Source organism: Myxocyprinus asiaticus, chromosome 45 (genome assembly GCF_019703515.2).
Source record: "Myxocyprinus asiaticus isolate MX2 ecotype Aquarium Trade chromosome 45, UBuf_Myxa_2, whole genome shotgun sequence".
NCBI classification, from domain to species: Eukaryota; Metazoa; Chordata; class Actinopteri; order Cypriniformes; family Catostomidae; genus Myxocyprinus; species Myxocyprinus asiaticus.
Window position 1 is genome coordinate 12,949,203 of NC_059388.1, and position 25,672 is coordinate 12,974,874.

General features: G+C 38.0%; 1 protein-coding gene across 1 annotated transcript in view; it reads right to left on the bottom strand.

Moving 5' to 3' along the window:
• LOC127435437 (voltage-dependent L-type calcium channel subunit alpha-1C-like) overlaps positions 1-25,672 on the bottom strand; it is a 233,249-nt gene that overhangs the window by 73,728 nt on the left and 133,849 nt on the right. Inside the window, exon 4 of the mRNA XM_051688932.1 lies at positions 495-634. Coding sequence (XP_051544892.1) covers positions 495-634 — 140 coding nt within the window. The remainder of the gene's footprint in view (positions 1-494; positions 635-25,672) is intronic.

Genomic DNA, 25,672 nt, shown 5'->3' on the forward strand with positions numbered 1-25,672 from the left:
AGTACTATTTATTTCTTTTTAAGTTAGTATTACAATGTAGTCTACCTTTAAAATATAATTTGAAAATAAAATTATATTTTAGAAAATAATCTTGTTGACTCCTGCATGATTAATTGCTTGTGTTTTTCCTACTTTGTAAGTCGCTTTGGATAAAAGTGAGCGAGTCTCTTTAGCAGTCAGTGTTTTACAGAAATCTACTTTGGGTTAAGTTTTTTTTTCCTTCCAGAGAGAGAAAGTATATTCAAGGCTCATGTTTTTAACAGTGAAGTATCTGAATGAAGCTGCACAAACACACCCAATGAGCTTTTTTGGTTTTCATTATATTGAAAATATTGTCAGCTCTCACACCATTTCTATGATAACTCAAGATTCACATCAGGGAACACAGCTGACTTGTACACACTTGTGTGAATGTAGCATATGTGCCTGAAAAGGCTTTCAGTTGGGTCATAGGGTCAATGTTTACTGGGTTTACACATGGAGCTTGTACTCACCCTACCACCACAATGATGAAATCCAACAGGTTCCAGCCATTCCGCAGGTATGCATTCGGGTGACACAGCAGCCCGTACGCAATTACTTTCAGAAACGCTTCCACCGTAAAAATTATCAGAAAGAGATACTCCACCCGTTCCTGGAAAGACAAAACAGAGAGAAAGAGAATATTAGTTCTTTAATTGCATCAATCATAATATCTTCATTGGAAAAGTCATTCAGATCTCTTTATCAAGCGTTGGGTTGATTCAACATCCATTTCTCTTGATAATGACATTTTTTATTACACATCAGCTCTATCAGAAGAGAACAGATACTGATACATGCTGAGTTTGAGTGGATTCTATGGCAGAAATGCTGCATCTGAAACTGGCAGATACATTTTTAAGTCTTTGCTGACTGTGAGGATCAGAACACAGATATTTATCTCTAAGGTGATGGCTAGGGTCTCAGGACTCACCTCTCACCTTTAGTTTTATCACTAAAAAAACTCTTTTGTGGAGAGAATACTGAACTGGAAATTGTGATACAGTAGGCCTTAATTTTAAGGAACTAGCACTTGAGCGTAGAGTTAGGCCAATATATCGGATAGTTGCTATTTGGAATTATTGGTTGTCAGCAAAAATCGATGTTGATTTTGCCCGGTTGTCATTGCCCGCCACAGTAAAGAAAGAATAAGATTTTTTTTTACATTCTATAAATCCATTTGAAAAACTATCGGCCGATTGATCAGTTATCTGCCTTTCCCACCACCTTTGTTATCAGTATCAGCAAAATACGCTATCGGTCAACCTCTACTTGAGCGCATGTAGATGATACAGAATTCACTGCAGAGCCGCATTGAACTCAAAACTGCTTAAGAATCACAGAAGCCAAAATCAAACAATTTGTTATTCAGAGCAGAGAGAGATGCACTCACAGAAACACTAGTAAACTGAACCAAACATCAATAAATGTTTAAACTGCATTAGTCACCACACAAAAGTAACACATTCTACAACAAATATGACTAAATTTGGTATTATGTGTGGAAATCACCAAAAATCTGATTAAAAATGAGGGAAAATGCTCAAAATTGACTTGTTACAGGTATGATACCAATTCGCTATTTTGATGGCACTTCCATCCACGGCAACTTACAGAACACTATCCCAGTTGACACAAAACTAGAAACAAATGTTAGACACAGATACAATTATTTAACATTGCTATTGTTCAGCATGCTTTTCTTAGTCTAAACCAAAGCTGATTCAAGATCAGAATGGTGTTTAATTTCTACAGGATCACATAATGAATACAGCTGCTCTCAGATCAGGGTTAAATTAAAGCTGGTAATCACCTACATTACTGTAGACTAAACTCTGAAATCTGGAATTAATCTGAAGCTCTTAAATTAATTAAGATCATTTACTGATAAGAGCCCTCGGCCATCTGCATAATCAACACTACCACAATACACACACAGCACACACACCTACAGACACTCACACATACACAGCAGTCAAAGCACTAAGACACACCTCACAATCACTTTTAGACATAAAGATGAATAAATTGTATTATATTTAATCACAAATTAAATTTGGCAACTTTGCCTTTGTATTCTCTGTGTTCTGTAAAGTGATTGGATAAGAGGTAAGAAGGTTGTCTCAGTACTGTAACCTACAGAACATACCATAGACATATGGTAGAATGGCAATAAAGCAGTATTAAACGGGGGTTCTGAATATATGTTCAGAACCGTTGTCTTTATTTGATCAGGTATGAGTCTAAATAAATAATTGTCACTGTGCATTTTCAAGTCAAAATCAAGTTTAATTACATAATTTCTAAGTGCTGGTCAGGATGAACCAATCACACTAATTTTTTCCCCTCCCCTTTTCTCCCCAATTTGGAATGCCTTATTTCCAATGCGCTCTTTGTCCTCGTGGTGGCGTAGTGACTCGCCTCAATCCGGGTGATGGAGGACGAATCTCAGTTACCTCTGCATCTGAGACCGTCAATCTGTGCATCTTGTCAAGTGGCTTGTTGAGCACATTACCGCAGAGATGTAGCACGTGTGGAGGCCCATGCTATTCTCCGTGGCATCCACACACAACTCACAATGCGCCCCACCGAGAGCGAGAACCACACATTATAGCGACCCAGAGGAGGTTACCCCAATTGACTCTACCCTCCCTAGCAACCGGGCCAATTTGGTTGCTTAGGAGACCTGGCTGGAGTCACTCAGCATGCCCTGGATTCGAACTCACGACTCCAGGTTGGTAGTCAGTGTCAATACTCGCTGAGCTACCCAGACCCCCAATCACACTCATTTGTAATTACCTGCCAAGGATTTTTTAAAATTGTTTTATAGAGATTTCCATTTTAATCTAAAGTACGGATCTGTGGAACTTATTGATGTCAGTGTACAAATATTTCCATTAAGGCAAAAACATCCTGAGATTTAAATGTGTCCCAATAAGGATTCAGCTCTCTAGATGAGTAAGCGCCCCCTAGTGGAAGACCCCCTTTGTGTTTCATAGAGAACTGTTATTACCCAACAACGTTTATCAGCCAATGGAACAGATCGTTCTGCTTGTCTCCACCCCCTATCATCTGATTAGCTGTGTAAGGGAATGTGTGGTGCACCAGTCAGTGTGAGGTCAAAGGCCGTGGGAGCTACTCTGAGACAGTCTAGTCCCCTGAGAGACATTTGGATTTACAGAACAAAATAAGAGCTGAGGGAGACAGAAATATTCCCCTGGCTCGGTTTATAATATGGGTTGGCTGGGTTGACAGGTCTTCGGTTATTTGTCCAAAGTACATTAATTTCAGGGATCGTCCTCTGATCAAGGGTGTAGGTTTGACAAGTGATCTCTGAAACTGACATATACTGCTTTTCCATCATTGGGCATCAATGGTTCCAGAAGCATTTACACTTAATCAGTGTTAGGTAGCTGGCCAAGTTCACTAGTATTTTGTGAAGTTAATAAAAGTTAATAAAAAGCAGTGTATGTTTAATGTATCTTAATGATTTTATAATGAAAGTTTCACAAGTATGGTACATTATTTGTCTACATGTCTTTTGCCCTACTTATGATTTGAGTTGCCGTCCCATTTCAATGCACTACACTGCCAGACTGAAAGTCTCTTTGTTCCTGTACCTCACTAACTAAACCACAGCAAACATACAGCACAATGCAAATACAAATAAGCTGAATTGAATTGATATGGAGACATTTTCAGGGTCAGTATAAAGCCTGACGTTTACTGTAGTTGTTGTAGACTGCTCACTTTATTTAAAGAGACATAAAATAATTTGATGTACTATGAAAACGTTCAGCACTCAAAAACTTCCTTCCTACTCCAGAAAGACTGGACTTTATTGATGGTGCAAAAATGGCTTGTTCTGAACTTCTGCAACATGCTGACATCAGTGGGGTACATACATTAGTGACATGACCACATTTACTTGTCAAAAATGTCTTTTCAGTGTTAAGGTCATGCAATCACGATGAGGTAATAGAAGTAGTACAGATACCACTGCCTGAAACTTGGACTTAAGATGACTTCACCGGAAATGAATCTGCCACAAGCTTACAGTTGAACTGCAGTACACCGACTGACCTCTGCTTGCATCACCTTGGTCAAAGAATGAACTACTCTCTTAAAATGGTATACATAGATTAAGAATGCTCCGACTGATTGGTCACCGATCGGTATCAGCTGATATTTACGTCCTATGACTGGATCGGTGATCGGTAATTTGGGCGATCGCACAAACGGATCGCTCATGTTGCAAAAGACACGCAGCTCCTTTAAGGCTTGAGCAGCACTGTCATGGCATCACGGAGTGTGGGGAATACTGGCATAGTGTTTTAAGACAACAAACTTGATTCAGCAGTTAAGAACATTGCAGTGGGAGAGGTATGGCGATTATGACAAGTTTGTGTACTGTACTGTTAATGTGGTGTTTCACAGGTGACAAGACAAGAGGAAAACAGCACAAGCTGTGAAACGGTCCTTATTATCGTTTATGGCGGCAACTTCTCAGTCTCCGTTGGGAACAGACATACTGTAACGCGAGTTACAAGATGTGGTATAATTCAAACATCTTTATTAAATATCTCCCAATTAAACGGCATTAATAATAGTAGCACCAGTAGAGTCCAGAAACATGCGCTCTTTCTCCGCTTTCCTTTCATCTCTTGCCCTCATGAGAAAGCGCTTGTTCCTCTCATTAAAATTCAAGCAGCAACAATTGAAAAATTAACTATTAATACAATCATCCAACTAAATGAAAAGGCAGGGAAGGAATATATAAATATAATAAGTATTTATACAATATTAAGATACTATAATATAATGTATTCAATATAATGCAAAAATAAAATCAAAATAAAATAAGGAATAATAATAATTATATGAAATAATGACAACAAATCTATAACCAAAAATGTCACATTAAGTTTAATTGCACCTATGGGTTATCAGTTCGTCTTCAGTTTGACACTAAGCTTCATTTTTACATCTTAATATAGAGAATTTTTTGTTAGCCTACACTTGATTTAGTCTTTTTAAAAAAGTATTTTTTTTAATAAGCCTTTTAAACTTTTTAAACTGTTTTTGTCAGCAAAAACTAGGCAAAGTGATATTACTGGAAAGATGAAAATTCAATTAATAGTGACAGTGTGCAGAAAGCTTACATATAGCCACTTATGACAGAGATCCTGATAAAAGGTGAAATGATTGGGATCGGCCGATCAGGTGACCACAAGATCGGTGATCGTTATCGGCTGTGAAAATCCTGATCAAAGTACTCCTAAAATAAATGAGTTACCAACTTAAGCCTTCATCATCCAAATAACAAAGGACAATGCAACTGTGTTCACTTCCGCAGTTAATTCAGTATGTTAATTCTAAGATTTTAGTCATTAATCTTACAGTTAATACAAAATCGTTTTGCTGAAGCATTGGCCCCTAACACTTCCTTAGTTTACTCAATTTAAATCATGACTTGTATTACACATAAATAACTAATACTGGCATTATATTCATTTTAACAACAGCTAATACTCTAGTCTAATTTAATTTAATTTAATTTAATTTTCTTTATTCATCACACATTATACATTTGCACATATACAGTGAAATTCTTCTTTTTCACATATCCCAGCTAGGCTGGGGTCTAGCCTATGTATAAGTGCAGGAATACACTGTTACTTATTTCACATGCAAAGAGGGTGTTTACAAAAAAGTCTTAAAGCACAGCAGCAAAGAAATGGCCTGTTTATTTCTAATCATCTTAGAGAAAGTGGAAAAAAAATTATTTCTGACTTAATTAAATTATGACTAAATTAAGTAAAAAACGAGCATTGTAAGTGGACCTCAGGAAAAAACAATAAATGAAATGCCGCTTTAAAACAAAGAACCACCTATTGCAGGTGTTCAACACACACACACACACACACACACACACACACACACACACACACACTTAAGCTATTCATATTCATTTAGTTCTTTTATTAGCACCAGCTGCCTTTTATGTGCTGAGTGACACATCTGTATCACTACATCAGGAGACAACATCCTTCTCACAATAGTCCTCTTAATAACCCCCAAACTCTCCTTTTATAATAGCTATATCTGTGAGGACAATGAAGATTAAAAGTTGTGTGTATGTTTTAGTTGAATTTACTGTGTGCTTTATTTGACTTGATCATAATTATGAGTTAACACTGCATTCCCTTCAGCAAGACTGACCGCTGCTCTCTGAGAGTGAAAAAGACGTGAGTGAGACAGAGATTTACAGGGCTACTCACTCATGCCCATAATAGCAGCAACAGCACATATAAAAAGGTCAATTTAAGCCTGGAGTAGCATAAGATATCTGTGTGAGTGAGACGGTATTATTAAGACTCTTAGAAGATGAGACGTGTTAGTTTTCCTCTGAACCAGCTGGCACACAGACAGAAACACACATAAACACGCATGCTCAGAGGCATCTGGTGAAGTGCATTCCCTGTGCTCTCAGGTTCTCAAGCTGATGAAAATCATTATGCCTGGTGGATGATATTTAATGCAACCACCTAGTAACCATTCAAAAAAACCCTTGCAACTACCCCCCCCCCAAAAAAAAACACTTAGCATTGGGGTGGCAACTTTTGCATGGGCAAGCACCACTCACATTTTCTTCAGAAAAAGCAAAACAATTATGTGATGTATTCAGTGACAGCAATAAATTAATTTACCTCAGGCATCACAGGTTTGCAACCCTTCTCTCTCTTCTCTCAAAATACAGGTGCATCTCAATAAATTAGAATGTCATGGAAAAGTTCATTTATTTCAGTAATTCAGCTCAAATTGTGAAACTCGTGTATTAAATAAATTCAATGCACACAGACTGAAGTAGTTTAAGTCTTTTGTTCTTTTAATTGTGATGACTTTGGCTCACATTTAACAAAAACCCACCAATTCACTATCTCAAAAAATTAGAATATGGTGACATGCCAATCAGCTAATCAACTCAAAACACCTGCAAAGTTTTCCTGAGCCTTCAAAATGGTCTCTCAGTTTGGTTCACTAGGCTACACAATCATGGGGAAGACTGCTGATCTGACAGTTGTCCAGAAGACAATCATTGACACCCTTCACAAGAAGGGTAAGCCACAAACATTCATTGCCAAATAAGCTGGCTGTTCACAGAGTGCTGTATCCAAGCATGTTAACAGAAAGTTGAGTGGAAGGAAAAAGTGTGGAAGAAAAAGATGCACAACCAACCGAGAGAACCGCAGCCTTATGAGGATTGTCAAGCAAAATCGATTCAAGAATTTGGGTGAACTTCACAAGGAATGGACTGAGGCTGGGGTCAAGGCATCAAGAGCCACCACACACAGACGTGTCAAGGAATTTGGCTACAGTTGTCGTATTCCTCTTGTTAAGCCACTCCTGAACCACAGACAACGTCAGAGGCGTCTTACCTGGGCTAAGGAGAAGAAGACCTGGACTGTTGCCCAGTGTTCCAAAGTCCTCTTTTCAGATGAGAGCAAGTTTTGTATTTCATTTGGAAACCAAGGTCCTAGAGTCTGGAGGAAGGGTGGAGAAGCTCATAACCCAAGTTGCTTGAAGTCCAGTGTTAAGTTTCCACAGTCTGTGATGATTTGGGGTGCAATGTCATCTGCTGGTGTTGGTCCATTGTGTTCTTTGAAAACCAAAGTCACTGCACTTGTTTACCAAGAAATTTTGGAGCACTTCATGCTTCCTTCTGCTGACCAGCTTTTTAAAGATGCTGATTTCATTTTCCAGCAGGATTTGGCACCTGCCCACACTGCCAAAAGCACCAAAAGTTGGTTAAATGACCATGGTGTTGGTGTGCTTGACTGGCCAGCAAACTCACCAGACCTGAACCCCATAGAGAATCTATGGGGTATTGTCAAGAGGACAATGAGAAATAAGAGACCAAAAAATGCAGATGAGCTGAAGGCCACTGTCAAAGAAACCTGGGCTTCCATACCACCTCAGCAGTGCCACAAACTGATCACCTCCATGCCACGCTGAATTGAGGCAGTAATTAAAGCAAAAGGAGCCCCTACCAAGTATTGAGTACATATACAGTAAATTAACATACTTTCCAGAAGGCCAACAATTCACTAAAAATGTTTTTTTTATTGGTCTTATGATGTATTCTAATTTTTTGAGATAGTGAATTGGTGGGTTTTTGTTAAATGTGAGCCAAAATCATCACAATTAAAAGAACCAAAGACTTAAACTACTTCAGTCTATGTGCACTGAATTTATTTAATACACAAGTTTCACAATTTGAGTTGAATTACTGAAATAAATGAACTTTTCCACGACATTCTAATTTATTGAGATGCACCTGTAGATGAGAGAGGGTATGACAAAATGAAATATGGTTGTGGAGAGGCAAAAATGAGTAAATGAGAGGAAGAGTGGAGAGATGGAGGGATGAAGACGAGATGTGAGCTGTACGGCTCTCTGGATGACAGTCCCGATAATTCAATTCTCTGTGATGGGTAGACAAACGGTGCTGGAAGCCAATCAAATTACAGAGAGCTGCACAGGGGACAGAACCTCCTGCTCTCTGTGACCTTACCTTTATGTCCCAGTCTGTCAGTAACCAAGGTAACAGGATTTGCGGTCAGCAGATGTCATGCCAGACACACCTACCCGCTTACAAGTCATTTCTGACGGACGCACTCACACATGGTGTCAGAAGGCAACACAGTGTTCCTTAGTTAGGAACACACACACACACACGCACACACACACACAGACTATGAAAAAAGCTTTTTTCAAATTAATTTAATAAAATGTTGTCATTTTTACTGACATAATGGACAGTAGAAAGAGGACAAGAAATTATGAGAAGAGGGGGGAAAATTATCTTCAAATGGCACTAGCCAAATTTGAACTTGAGTTGCCTGTATTAGCACCAAGACTTGACATGTCATAACACATGCTCTCATCCGATAGGCCACAGCTTTGACAACAGGTTTTATTTCTAATATATTCCTGCTAGGTTTGGAAAACTACAGGTGTGATCATCTGGTTACAACTTTGGCACACTTTTAATTTGTTGCAGGTTTATATCCCCATTCGTCACTGGCAAAGAACGGGTGAGAAACGACACAGTAAATTAGAGATTTAAGCTGATGTCTTGACTCACTTTAAATATTGAATGTATGCAGAGAGTTAAATAACTGCTCTCAGGAGCCGTACACATTGCTAAACCCACAGCATGCGGCTGTCAGTTTCCATGACAACCAGAGCCCATCTTCATCTCCATGGAGACAGCTGGTGAGCAGCAGCATGGCTGCGATGGGACGTAGCGGCCTGCTGTGACTCCTGCATGTGCGGGTGTGTTTGCACGTGTGTAGCTCGGCTCATTTAATTCTGAGGAAACCCACTCTCCATTGTTATCTGGCACCACATGCCTCATTGCAACAGGGAGTTACATGGGCCACATGCACGCTTAATACACCTGTAGTCAACACACAGGGATGGGATGGTCACAGGGATGTCACTGTAGCAGAAAGACTAAACCGTGGGTGTAGAAACCACTACAACATAGTAATGAAGTTACAAGTTTGTCATCCTACTACTTTTCGGGAAATTATTCTTATATTTTAAGAGTTTCATTTTGCTTGGCCACAATAGGAGAATGGATTTTCACAATCCAGCCTCCGCTTTATAAGCTGCACAGCTGTGCCTCATTGTTCACATACTTCCGTTGTTTTCACCCCCCTTCACCAGTTTAGGTCCCGTCCTGGGTGGGGCTCCACTACCCTCATCGCTTCCAGCAGGATCTGATGTTTCAAGCAAGTATCTGTGTGCTGAACTGTAGGTCGGAGCTTACGCCATAAAAGTATCTCTACGTTTGCATTAATCCCAATAATCCTTAAATAAAGTCTTTTCTGATAGAAATGCTTCTGTTGAAGCATAAGTCCACATTATTTCAACTTCATGTTTTAAAATCGTGTTTAAAAGTGGAATTCCTGGTGAAGAACATCTGAAAATCTGCCAATCAGAGAATCGCAGCAAACAAATCATAGCAAAAGAGCTCTGAAAAGACCGCCCACTCATGACGCACTGTGAATGATGCAATTGAGTTTGTCTCCCTACATTTTCAAACTACTTTAATATGGGTATATATCTGAAAATATTGTTTCTATACTTATAATTCACAACTTTAAAATCAATAGTTTTTAAATTTTCCATTGTTTTTAATTCGATTACGGCATTCGCATTGCTTCATGGGTTTGTAGTTCATTCCCTCATTTAAGATGGTAAATACAGAGCACCTTTGTCTTTTTGTCTGATTTTCAAATACTTTTTTGCTTCCAATCAGATTTTGTAATGCTGTGTTTCACCTCGGAGCTGGCTGGTTTTGTTCATGGCTTAGAACTCTTTTATGAAATCCCTATGGAAGAAATTAGTGGGGAAAAAACTTCCAGACACAAGATGGCTAAGAAAGTGGGCGGACACAGTTGTGCTCTATTATGTCTGCATTTCAGCCAATCAGGTAAGACTACTGGGTTAACATCACATAATTAATGTTCATGAGGCATGCTTGAAGCTGATAAGTTTTATAATTAACTTTTTCCAGTTCCTACGCACTAAACCCAAACAAACCTTGACTGAAAACAAACTAAACGGGCAATAAAACCAGATATGAAGGGAGTTCTGGCAGTGGCGTAATTTTTCCAAAAATAACATCAGTGGGTCTATTCATCATCACACTGCACCGATACCAGCAGCCCAGAGCATGTGTGTGTGCTCGAAAAATTATTTATGGTGCAGTGCTCAAATGCTATCTGAATGTGAGTGCCAAATTCCACCCACTCTCCCTACACTAATATAATAATAATAATCAACATGAGGCGGGGATCATATATTTCCCTCAGTGTGTGTACATTTAAAGGAAAGGCCCTGATGGGTCTATTACTGTCAAATTCTCCCTTGACGATGCTTCTCATTTGCTGAGAGGGATCACTGCGCAATGTTTGACCAATCCAATGTGAGTGCCAGAGAAAAGAGGAGGATCGCCCTGTTCCGCTGCATTTTTCACACCACTTCCTAAAATTAACTGCATACTCATCTGTATACCCTCCCTTTCTCTTGCTCTCCCTTTGTCTCTCTCTATCCGTCTCAGCAGGTACCAAAAATATTCTGTCCCACAGGAACAGAATTATCTGCAGCTTCTAGTTCTACTTAAACACAAGTGTGTGTACGTCTGTATGCTGGGTGGTCGTCTAACCTGCTCGTAAAATCAGAGAAAAACACACATGTACACTGTGAGACTAAACCTTGTTCAGCTTAATACTAAACCATTATTTCTTGAGCACACACGGTTTACAATTTGAACTTGAAATTGTGTCAGTTTATTTTTGATGACTCTCTCTCTCTCGCTCTCTCTCTATTTTTGGTAGGTACAACACTAACTGGGCTTTTTCTATTCATTTGTCTTTTCTGCAATTTTAAATGTAATTATATTTTTGCATTTTATAAAGAGTGTTGTTTGTTCAAACAAATGTTGCTGCCATGATGCTAGGGCGTTGTGGGAGGTTGCATAGTAACATTCAGAGTGGTTTGCAGCATGTTGCTACACATTTGCTAGGGTTTGCAGGGTGGTTCAAAGGGGCTTCAAAGTTTAGGTTATGATAGTAACCTAGCTAGCTACAGTCTCCTCAGCTGGCACACGCATGTCCAAACAACACCCACAATTAGTTTAAAACCAACAATCAACGCTCTTCGACTAGCTGAGTCCTCCTAGGTCAAGAATTTCAGCAATGTGTTGTACATGAGAAATATAACCAAAAGAAAAACATCATAATTTTTAAGGTGAACTAAAAGAAGTGTGTTTACCCAGTAAGTACAAATTAGCCTTAACACCTCACCTCAGCAAAGCCACACGATTTGAGGTATCATTCATGCCTGTAGCACAAACACTGTGAAATTGCTCTGCTCTCACTTATCGTGTCTTTTTGCCACTAAATGTCGCTGGCAGTATGAATAGGGCTTTAGGGTTTGTTTATGTATTTATTTTTATTTTAAAGTAAGTATGAGCCTCAGCAAGCACCACTAATGAACAGTTGAGAAGAAATAAATAAAGTGTTACTGTTACTGAGAAGTTTTGGTCATTAAAGTGATTGTTCCAAAAGAAAGGGCATTGCCTCACTCGCTTGTAAGAACCAGAACAGGGTGTGACAGTCAAGGATGTTGGTGCCAGCAGTAGTGAAGACTGGGTATGAAAACAACATCAAGGATGGATGAGTCAGTGGTGCCTTTATCAAAGTAAGAAAATCTTGTTACTCACTAAATTGGCTGTGGAGTTTGGGAGGGTGGAGTTTATCGTACTGTTTTGATGCCGGGTAAAGTTACAAAATGATAAAGCAGCGAGTAAAAACGCCTCGTTAACAGATTAACTGATTTTTTTTTCTCAGTGTGTCAGTTTTGTATAGTGTACAGATAGTTATATGAAGAATAGGGTGAGCAAAAGAGATTTCACAGTTTATGGAACAGTAAAGCACTTGCATCCCATATAAAGTTGAAGAGATAAATGGAGGTTGCACGAGGCGTCTTTTAGATTCTCTCTTTCTTCCTCTTTCTGTATTTTTCTCTCTATCCATCTGTCGGACAGCTTCTCTACGGCATGATTAAAGCGATATGACTCATTCTGCCGTTCCAGTGACTCACAGAGATAGAAACACGGTGGGTTTAAAGGAAGCTGTAAACTGTTGGGACTGAAAGCCACCAGCCCTGTTACATGCCTACAGACAACAGAATTAGATACACACACACTCGAACAGATATATATACAGTTCATGCACATGTTTGCAGTCATAATCACATATGTGCACAAGCACTCTCACCCGCTCATACACACGCACTCATGTATGTAAATCATCGTTCATTTTCAAGCAGTATATCCACTACTAAATGGACTATAAGGTGTTTGCTGGCCAGCAGGACATCTGTCTCTGGGGGACCCAACCCCCAACCCCCACCTCAATGACCAGGGGTCTCTGAGGCAGAATTATCGATCAATAGAAGCCAAGTGCACACAAATAGACATGTTACCTTGAAAAAGACACAGTCAAAAGTGCAGACACTGGCTGTGCATAAACATTTTCTGTTTCAAAAGACATTTGTACTGTTTTTATCTATTCATTAAACTTTTACATAATTCACGTTGTTTCTAATAATATTACCATCTGTCTTTCTCTTCCTTTGATTTAGATTTATATGGAATGTAACATGCCGCAGAGAAAACTTCAGATGACTATAACCTTTCATTCTAATAATAATATTCATCAAATTAAGAAGAATGGAAATAACGATACAACACAAACATACGCAGAAATCTGCCTTTTTGTGCATTATTTAGCTGAAACAAATGATCACAGTGAAACACAACAGCTTACACACACACACACAGAGAGAGAGAGAGAGAGAGAGAGAGAGAGAGAGAGAGAAAGGTAGTCTGCTTTACTGTGTGAAATGTATGTTGATAAGAACCTGTGTGACATACCAATGAAGGGTCAATTTTTTTCAGATATCTGATCTAATAGGCTGCAGTATAAAATCACACCATTACAGCATCTCTATTTCAGTTCAGTGTGGGTTTGGTTGATTTTGTAGCCAAATATGGTCTAATTGTCAATGTCATTTCTCTCTATACTCTCTAAAAACAAGTTTTCATGTACATCCATTGTTGCCATGGCAACACACTTACACAGTGGCTTAAAATAGAAAAAAAGTTTAACAAGACATGCAATATAAGAAAACTGTAGGAGAGTGTTAAAGAGATAGAGAAACTTTGCTGTAGATGAAGAGTGTAATTCTGCTCATCTGATTATGAACATTGAACTTGTATAAATAACTTTTGACCTTTAATAAACAGCATTTATCACACATAATCAATGTGTCAAATGAAGTCATTCAGGTAAAGTCCAGTTACATTTACCTGAATGCTCCTCTGCTGTTTTTCAATCATCCAGCCATTCAAGTCAAAGGAGACATTTAAGCTAGTTTGGCCTAGTCTTTATTTGTGTTGCTCTTAGCATAGTGCATAAGCTATTTGTTAACATTTAAATTTCCCTTTACAGTTTTTATTAAATAAATGAGCCTGTGAACTCTCAAAACAAACTCACTCTTCAGTCTGAATCATCTTAGGAAGTCATTGATGAACAGAATGAGTCAGTGGAAACTGGAAACACACAACGTTCACTGAAAAATTCAGCTCTTCAATTACTGAACTCCACTACAGGACAGAGTGTCATATAGTTCAGAGTCTGTCCTGTAATTTAGAGTCTGTCCTGCTGTTCAGTGGCTGTCCTGTAGTTTATAGACTCTAAACTACAGGACAGACTCTTAACAATATGACAGACTCTTAACAACAGAACAGATTCTAAACTATATGACAGACTCTAAACTACAGTATATGACAGACTATAAACTACAGGACAGATTCTGAACTACATGACAGACTCTGAACTACATGACAGACACTGAACTTTATGACAGATTGTAAATTACAGGACTGACACTGAACAACAGGAAATACACTGAACTATATGACAGACTCTGAACTATATGACACTCTTAACTACAGGACAGATTCTGAACTATATGACAGACTCTAAACTACAAGACAGACTCTTAACTATATGACAGACTCTTAACTACAGGACAGATTCTGAACTATATGACAGACTCTAAACTACAGTATATGACAGACTATAAACTACAGGACAGACTCTGAACTACATGACAGACACTGAACTACAGGACTGACACTAAAAAACAGGAAATACACTGAACTATATGACAGACACTGAACTATATAACATACTCTAAAATTATAGGACAGACTCTAATCTACAGGACAGACTCTTAACTATATGACAGATTCTAAACTACAGGACATACTCTTAACTACAGTATATGACAGACTACAAACTACAGGACAGACTCTGAACTACAGTATATGACAGACTATAAACTACAGGACAGCCACTGAATAACAGGACAGAATCTAAAATACAGGACAGACACTGAACAATAACTATATGACACTCTAAACTACAGGACAGACTCTGAACAATAACTATATGACATACTCTAAACTACAGGACAGACTCTGAACTATATGACAGACTCTAAAATTACAGGACAAACTGAAGTATATGACATACTCTTAACTACAGGACAGACCCTAAACTACAGGACAGACTCTGAACTACAGTATATGACAGACTATAAACTACAGGATAGCCAGTGAATAACAAGACATACTCTAAACTACAGGACAGACTCTGAACAATAACTATATGACAGACTAAACTACAGGACAGACTCTAAACAATAACTATATGACAGACTATAAACTACAGGACAGCCACTGAATAACAGGACAGAATCTAAAATACAGGACAGACACTGAACAATAACTATATGACACTCTAAACTACAGGACAGACTCTGAACAATAACTATATGACATACTCTAAACTACAGGACAGACTCTGAACTATATGACAGACTCTAAAATTACAGGACAAACTGAAGTATATGACATACTCTTAACTACAGGACAGACCCTAAACTACAGGACAGACTCTGAACTACAGTATATGACAGACTATAAACTACAGGATAGCCAGTGAATAACAAGACATACTCTAAACTACAGGACAGACTCTGAACAATAACTATATGACAGACTAAACTACAGGACAGACTCTAAACAATAACTATATGACAGACTATAAACTACAGGACAGCCACTGAATAACAGGACAGAATCTAAAATACAGGACAGACACTGAACAATAACTATATGACACTCTAAACTACAGGACAGACTCTGAACAATAACTATATGACATACTCTAAACTACAGGACAGACTCTGAACTATATGACAGACTCTAAAATTACAGGACAAACTGAAGTATATGACATACTCTTAACTACAGGACAGACCCTAAACTACAGGACAGACTCTGAACTACAGTATATGACAGACTATAAACTACAGGATAGCCAGTGAATAACAAGACATACTCTAAACTACAGGACAGACTCTGAACAATAACTATATGACAGACTAAACTACAGGACAGACTCTAAACAATAACTATATGACAGACTATAAACTACAGGACAGCCACTGAATAACAGGACAGAATCTAAAATACAGGACAGACACTGAACAATAACTATATGACACTCTAAACTACAGGACAGACTCTGAACAATAACTATATGACATACTCTAAACTACAGGACAGACTCTGAACTATATGACAGACTCTAAAATTACAGGACAAACTGAAGTATATGACATACTCTTAACTACAGGACAGACCCTAAACTACAGGACAGACTCTGAACTACAGTATATGACAGACTATAAACTACAGGATAGCCAGTGAATAACAAGACATACTCTAAACTACAGGACAGACTCTGAACAATAACTATATGACAGACTAAACTACAGGACAGACTCTAAACAATAACTATATGACAGACTATAAACTACAGGACAGCCACTGAATAACAGGACAGAATCTAAAATACAGGACAGACACTGAACAATAACTATATGACACTCTAAACTACAGGACAGACTCTGAACAATAACTATATGACATACTCTAAACTACAGAACAGACTCTGAACTATATGACAGACTCTAAAATTACAGGACAAACTGAAGTATATGACATACTCTTAACTACAGGACAGACTCTGAACTACAGTATATGACAGACTATAAACTACAGGACAGCCAGTGAATAACAGGACATACTCTAAACTACAGGACAGACTCTGAACAATAACTATATGACAGACTATAAACTACTGGACAGACTCTGAACTACACTGAACTAGAGGGTAGACACTAAATACAAGACAGACTGAACTACAGGACAGATTGAACTACAGAAAAATCATATTGCGGAGTAGAAAAGCTGACTATTAGTGTGTGTATGCTCATCCTTCCCAGCCTCTTCTGGAACACACAATACTGAGACCTCTGCTCACACACAGCTGATTTTCACCCTTTAGTCACCTCTCACACTCCAGCTTTATCACCACGGCAACATGCTCAGGACCAGGAATGTTAGGAATCTGAGCAAGATGGCTAAAGAGCATTGCCATGACGACAGCACAGAGAGGGATGAGAAACTGATGTCACCAGCGAATAGGGAAGCGAGGAGCTGAAACTAAACAGAGCGTTAAGCGTGGAGAGAGAGAGAGAGAGAGAGAGAGAGAGAGAGAATTCTTCTGAGATGTCATTACATAAACAACACTGAACCATGAATTCATCATTCCTAAGAATTCATTTGCCATGGCAACAGTGCCACATTGTGAGATTGGGGACTGGTGACAGATTGATTCCAGAATGGGATGTGTGTGCCCAGGGAGTCAATCACAGCTGTACTCTTTGAGCAGTGTGTTACAGCATGTCCACTGTGCTATTTAGAGTCTGACTGTGCACACAGAGATAAAGAGAGAATGGATGTTCTTTGATGACTGTCTGATACTCAAGATGACTTCAGTAACAAAACATCGCAGATAACACTTACAAACAATTATTGTGCTGTTACCATGCTCCAATGATGGTAGCGGATGGTAATAGCATGGTACTTGATATATACCATGGTACTGCACAATTACCATATTTATATACCATGATATTTATATGGTATTCCAAGGTACCGCCAAGAATATCATGGCAGTGCCCAAAATAATTATTTGGTTGTAATACCAAATAAGTTTATGTAAGGGAAGACACAAGACTAAGATGAGAAACATTATGTGCTGTAGAGTTAAGGTCTGTTGATTTATCATAGATTATATCATATTTATGGATTATATTCAAGAGTAAATGCGTAAGACAATGTTATGGATTTTGTGTGCTCCGTATAAAGACTGTTTAAATTGTGTGCAGGAGAACTCCTGCTGTAATGAACCTAAAATAAATAAATGTACAAACAGCTGAATTTGGGAAGAAAGCTAGAGGTCCGTGGTAACTATGACACTGGTTGTCATGGAGACGGTGTACTCTGCAGAGCACATTGTTTTTATTGGTGATGATGCCAAAGTAAGGCTCCACCAAACGTCATGAACAGCCAAAACCACAATCCTCCCACACTGTGTGTGGGCAAGAACATGACATTCTTCTGTGTTATAGACTCATTTAAAAGACTGCTTAAAAGTTAAAGAACATGTAGTCACTACTGATCATTGCCATAAGTCTCAAAACACACACAGACACACACACACACACACACACACACACACACACACACACACACACACAAAACGGAATTGGGCATTTGATTAATGTATTATTGTGAGAGTATATATATATATATATATATATATATATATATATATATATATATATATATATATATATATACTATATATATATAATGAAGGTTTGTTCCTGCTTATTACAAGGTTAACAACATTACAAAACTACTTCTAATGCAACAATAAAATGCAAGAGAAGAAAGGAGATAGACAGAAGAGGACAGAAGTATGTAAGAGATGAGAGTAGGAGGTGTTAAGATGGTAAGAGAATGAGTGTTTTATCTCCCAAAAAGAGGCCTCTGACCCAAAGACATCTGCAAGTTGGAGGACAGAGAGATCTGACTTCCTAATATGTATCTAAGACACACAGACACTGCAGCTGCGGGCTGTAACTCATCATTCCATATAACTGATCTGAAAGCAGTTTGACTCTAGTTCAGTTAACTGACACTGCATTTTCTCTGCATGTGAAAGAACTGTGAAAATGACACTGCTTGTCTTTCTTTGCGATCTTAGAGGCATTTGGCTGCATCCCAACTTGCATACTTATACTAAAAAGCACTAAAATATATACAGTACTGTGCAAAAGTTTTAGGCACTTGTGAAAATGTTGCATAGTGAGGATGTCTTCAAAAATAAAATGACAAATAGTTTTCATTTATCACTTAATGTCATACAAAGTCCAGTGAACATAAAAAAGCTAAATCAATATTTGGTGTGACCACCTTTGCCTTTAAAACAGCACAAATTCTCCTAGAACACCTGGACACAGTTTTTCTTGGTTGTTGGCAGATAGGATGTTCCAAGCTTCTTGGAGAATTCGTCACAGTTCTTCTATCTATTTAGGCTGTCTCAATTGCTTCTGTCTCTTTATGTAATCTCAGACTGACTCAATATTCAGTGGGGGGCTTTGTGGGTGCAATGACATTTGTTGCAGGGTTCCCTGTTCTTCTATTTAATCCTTTCTATTTGCAAAAGTAATGTTTGGGATTCTATCATTTACAATTCCTATTGACACACCAAAGCTGAAGATATAAATAACCATCTTAAGACAAATGCTTTTGTGAAACATCTTATGTGCCTAAGACTTTTGCACAGTACTGTACTTTGCTGGTTATGGGAGTACGAGTACGGCTAGCTAACCGTACTAAGAAATTTAAGCTGGAAATGGTTTGTAATAGTATCATACCAAACCAGGTTTAAGTGGAAATGCTACTGAAACCGTAACTCACTGTGTTCACAACCATTCTGCCTGATGGTGGAAAAGTGCCTTAAGATTTGTGAAGCACTAATTACAATCATGCATACTATTTAGGACAGATAATGCACAGACTGGGATGCAGTGATTATCTTCTGCTGAGCATCTGATTTTTATGGGAAGGTACTCTGTGATAATGGAAACACATTCGCTCACAATATCCAAACAAACATTTACACTCCCACTTGTCTCTTGTGACCCAAGCTCTTGTGAGGCCTGAGGACTAGTACAAGTAGTGTGTTCACACTGAAAAATGCAATGAGCAGAATGAATGATGTATTTGTTCAACCGAAAAAAATTAAGTGTGGAATTTTAGACACTTTATGCACTTAACAGTCACAGCTTTTCCTACATACCAGAGGAAATAAAAATTGGTCAACTTGGCAGTCGAAGTAACTACCGAAAATTCTGTGCCGAAGACAGTACCTTATAAATGTGATGACTCCACATTGTGTGAATCATTGATTAATGTAAAAAGCCAAGTCATTTTTGAGCACTCCTATCAAACTTGGACTCAGGTTCAGGGGCGTAGCACCAAATTTTGGGCCCTGGGCACAGAAATATTTTAGGGCCCCCTGACCAATTTGGGTTTGTGGTGGGGATAATATCCATTATAAACATTTTAGATGGATATTTAACAGTGCTAATTCACAACTTTTTTTATTTTCAAATGCAAATATTATTTGAATCAAGCAAAATATTATTATTTTTTAAAAAAAGTAAAAAAAAGCCTACTAACAAAATTAATTATTAGTTTTCTTGTTGGCAATGTCACCATAACATTTCTGAAATAAGAAGAGTGCCAGGTTGTTCAGTCTATCCTGAGACATTTCTGCTCTCAGGTAGTTTTAGAAAGTCTTAACCTGCTAACTGATATTTACACAGGGTTCAATATTAACTTAAAATTAGGGCTGGCCTGGGTATTGTTACAGGTTTCCAGATTCTAGGTATATTTTGGTTATAATTTCCATTTAACTTAAATATAAAATAAATTATTTCTCAGCTCATGCTGTTAATTATGAAGGGATCATCTAACCTTCTAGGTAACCCTTCTAAGTACAATTTGAAAATATTATGTTTACAAATTATATTGTGTCAATTTTTTATCATATTGGTTACATTTTTGCATTTGAACAAATGTCAAATTCATTATATTCCATCAATAAATGTATTGAAACTGTATTTATTATTTTGCATATATATTTGTTACATGTTTATTGTTTACATGCATAAATTGTTCCATTTACAATTATTTACATTGATACTCAGAACACATGTTAAATCGGTACTGTCTCTTTAAATTGACATCGGCATCTGAGCGCAACCACAGGTGATTTTGTTCCTCACATATTCTTTTGGTGGCTTAATGTAAGGAAAATTTCACATGTATCTCATGGAGTTCTGAAAAGAAAAAAAAAAAAAACATTTAGGCATCATAGATACATTTTGCACTGAAGTAAAATATGTTTATACAGTAGGTGCATAAGGGAGATGTTGACAGTTTGATTTGAATTGCGCATGTCACTTTATTAAGCAAGCATCTGATTGTTGTTCACTGTTTAATGAAAAGCATGTAATGATGCAGTAGCTAATAATGTTACATATCACCTGGTGAATATTTCCGTTTAATTTTCTCACCAAAAGCATTTTTTTCTCACATTTGGCACATGCCAGGTGTTAATTTTGGACCATGTTTACATGAATATCAAATAAATATTCACCTAAGTAGCTACATTGACAGGTATGGCTGTAAAAAACTCTGCTACCTCCCACTCTTTCTCCGCTCCTTTTTCTTTTGAATGTCCAATTTTGGATTCATTACTGTAGATACATTAACGGAGTAAGCAAATGACATCATGACGTGTACTCAATTTGGACCGCATGCCACTGATGGACCAGACCACTTTCACTTTTGATGAGGAGGATGGCGGTCGCATGGGAGGAGACAAGGCAGATGATAAGGGAACTCCCCATTTTTACAGGTGAAGTCTTGCAACATTTTATTCCAACCAATAGCATGTTATTATAATGGAATGGAATATCAATGAAGCCTTTTCTGTGGGCCCCCTTCCGCAGTCTAACACCCCTGCTCAGGTTAGCTAACATGCTACAGCTAGCGGTAACGTCAAACGAGAGGATGTGTATTTGAAACAATTTCTCTCAACTGAAAAAGCGTGTATGCTTCCGTGAAGTAAAATAAATGTTAGGCTATGTTCAGACTGCAGGCAAATCTGATTTTTTCTCAAATCAGATCTTTTCAGGCAGACTGTCCACACTATTAATTGAAAGTGATCAAAAAAAGATTTGCGTGTTCAGACATAACTAACCTATTTGCATGGGTTGCTTTGGTAACGACGTAGGCGTACCCACGTGACGATGCTTTCAAAACAGATGCGGGAAAAATGGAGGTGCATCATCTCGCTCTCCAAATAAGCGCCCTGTCCAGTCGCGGTGCAGCACTCCTCCGTCGCACAAGAAAAACTCAGCGACGGAGGAGACTGGTAAATATTGTGATGTTCCATGCTGCAGTCACCGAGTTTTGACATCATCGTTGTGTGTCACATTAAGAATGACACAAAAGACCATTTGAAATCCGATTTGAGCAGCCAGAGTGTCCGGACAATCGCATTTGAAACCACCTCTCGATGTGGTTTGAATCAGATTCGGACAAATCAGATTTCATGTGTTTTTTTGCTGTCCAGACCATCAAAACTCATCTGGATACAATATGGATATGCAAAAAATCAGATTTTTAGTGGCAGTCTGAACATAGCCTTAGTGTTCGATTTGAGACAATACTTTTATAGTACAGTACTCTGAAAATTCAAACACTAAATGGCCGAGTTCATAGTATATAGTATATCAATTAAAACACAACTACACACTTGTATGTGATTTGTTGAAAGCTTAATGCAGTTTAAATAAATCAATTTTTACTTGATTTAAAGGAATAGTTCACCCAAAAATGAATATTCTCTCATCACTGACTTACCCTCATTCCGTCTCAAACTCGTGTGACGTTCTTTATTCTGCGGAACACAAACAAAGATCTTTTGAAGAATGTATGAGGTGTTTTTGTCAATACAGTCAATTGGGTCCAAAACATTCCAGCTCCAAAAAGAACATAAAGTCAGCATAAAAGTAATGCATACTTGAGCGGTTTATCCATTTTTCTGAAGCGATAAGAAAAACAAAACCCCACATATATTCTTCAAAATATCTTCAAAAGAAATTCATACGTGTTTTGGATGACATGAGGGTGATTTAATGATGAGAGAGTTTTCCTTTTTGGGTGTTATCTATTCCATATTATATTATTAATATTATTACATATTCCTTTAACGTTTATTTATATCCTTTTAATTTCAACATCACTATGCGACTACACAAAAAGCATCACTGTATGTAAAGCAAATTCCTTTTTTGCTTTCTAGTTCTCTGTTGTCATAGCAACTTGCCATGTTGGAAGCCTTTGCTGGGATACTGAAAGCTACAGGAACTACATTACCCAGCAGGCCCAGTGCCATAGAGCTAATGGTGTGTGAGCTTAGGGGGTTCTGCTAAATTAAAGCAGACATTCGTTCAGATTTCTTGAAGCCTAGAGGTCAAATTAAATGAAGTGGAACACATAAAAGCACACAAACACACACTAAAACAAGTGATTTTGAAAATGTGTGGGAGAAATGCTTATGTGAAGCAGTTTAATACTCTGTGAACAGGATTAAAAAAAAAAAAAAAAAAAAATTATGTAAAGAGATAAAGCATAAAATGTAGCAAATATGTTCCAAACACGAAAGACTTCCTTCATTTCATGGAACACAAAAGGAGATAACCATTCACTTTCATTGCCTCTTTTTTTCTTCCATACAATGAAAGTGAATGGTGACTGAAACTAACATTCTATTCAACATCTCCTCTTGTGTTCCACAGAAGAAGAAAAAATCATACGAGTTTGAAAACATTAGGGAGAGTAATTGACAACAGAAAAAATAAATAAATAAATAAATAAATAAATAAATAAATAAATAAATATATATATATATATATATATATATATATATATATATATATATATATATATATATATATATATATATATATATATATATATATATATATATATATATATATATATATATTTTTTTTTATTTTATTTATTTATTTTTTACCTTTAAGGTCACGAGGCATGTAGATGATACATATGTGTATGTGTGTTTGTGTTTGTGAATAGAAAGATTTACTGTGATCAATTCTACCTGCACGATAGTTTTTAGACTCACTGACGTTAGCCACTAGGTGGCGTCTGAGAGCACTTGTCATCCTTCCCCTGAAATCTCTTATTCAGCTGCCATACACCCCCACCTCTCTTCTGTTCACACACTCAATCTGTGAGAGGTGTGTTACCAGAATCCAGCCCCCTAAACTAGGTCAGCCTCTTTCTAGCTCTTCTTTCCACCTTTCACCTCTCCACCGTGTGTGTGTGTGTGTGTGTGTGTGTGTGTGTGTGTGTGTGTGTGTGTGTGTGTGTGTGTGTGTGTGTGTGTCCTACTGAATGCTTCAGTACAGAAATAGCCATAAACAGTCAATTTCCTAAACACTTAACTGGTGGCACATTCACAAACACGTATGCAAAAACGTATGCACACGTGTGGTGTAAGGAGCTTAATTAGCTAATACAAACACAGAAGCTGCACTTTGCAAAAACACATACACACAAACATATAATTAAATCATGCAAAAATATTTACATAAACACAACCTATATTCATATATACAGTGCATTCAGAAAGTATTCAGACCCCTTAATTTTTTTCACATTTTGTTATGTTGCAGCCTTATGCTAAAATGCTTTAAATTATTTTATTTTTATATCAATCTACACTCCATACCCCATAATGACAAAACAAAAACGATATTTTTGATAACAAATTTATTAAAAAGAAAAAACTGAAATATCACATTGACATAAGTATTCTGACCCTTCGCTATGACACTTGAAATTTAGCTCAGGTGCATCCCATTTCTCTGGATCATCTTTGAGATGTTTCTACACATCGATTGTTGTCCACCTGTGGCAAATTCAATTGATTGGACATGATTTGGAAAGGCACACACCTGTCTATATTAGGTCTCACAGCTGAAAATTCATATCAGAGCAAAAATCAAGCCATGAGGTCAAAGGAGCTCAGAGACAGGATTGTGTCGAGGCACAGATCTGGGGAAGGCTACAAAACATTTTCGGCTGCATTGAAGGTTCCCAAAAGCACCTCCATAATTCTTAAATGGAAGAAGTTTGGAACAACCAGGACTCTTCCTAGAGCTGTCCGCCTGGCCAAACTGAGCAATCGTGGGAGAAGGGCCTTGATAAGAGAGGTGACCAAGAACCCAATGGTCACTCTGGTTGAGCTCTAGAGATCATGTGTGGAGGTGGGAGAAACTTGCAGAAGGACAACCATTACTGCAACACTCCACCGATCTAGGCTTTATGGCAGAGTGGCCAGACGGAGGCATCTCCTCAGTGTAAGACATGCAAAAAAGCTCCTAAAGAACTCTTAGACTGTTAGAAACAAGATTTTCTGGTCTGATGAAATGAAGATTGAACTGTTTGCCTCAATTCCAAGCATCATGTCTGGAGGAAACCAGGCACCGCTCATCACCTGCGCAATACCATCCCAACGGTGAAGCATGGTGGTGGTAGCATCATGCTGTGGCAGTGTTTTTCAGCGGCAAGGACTTGGGGACTGCTCAGGGTTGAAGGAAAGCTGAATGCAGCAAAATACAGAGATATCCTTAATGAAAAGCTGGTCCAGAGTGCTCAGGACCTCAGACTGGGCCGAAGGTTCACCTTCCAACAGGACAATGACCCTAAGCACACAGCCAAGATAATGCAACAGTGGCTTAGGGACAACTCTGTGAATGTCCTTGAGTGCCCCAGCCAGAGGCGGGACTTGAACCCAATTGAACATCTCTGAAGAGACCTGAAAATGGCTGTCCACAGATGGTCCCCATCCAACCTTAGAGAGCATGAGAGGATCTGCAGAGAAGAATGGCAGAAAATCCTCAAATCCAGGTGTGCAAA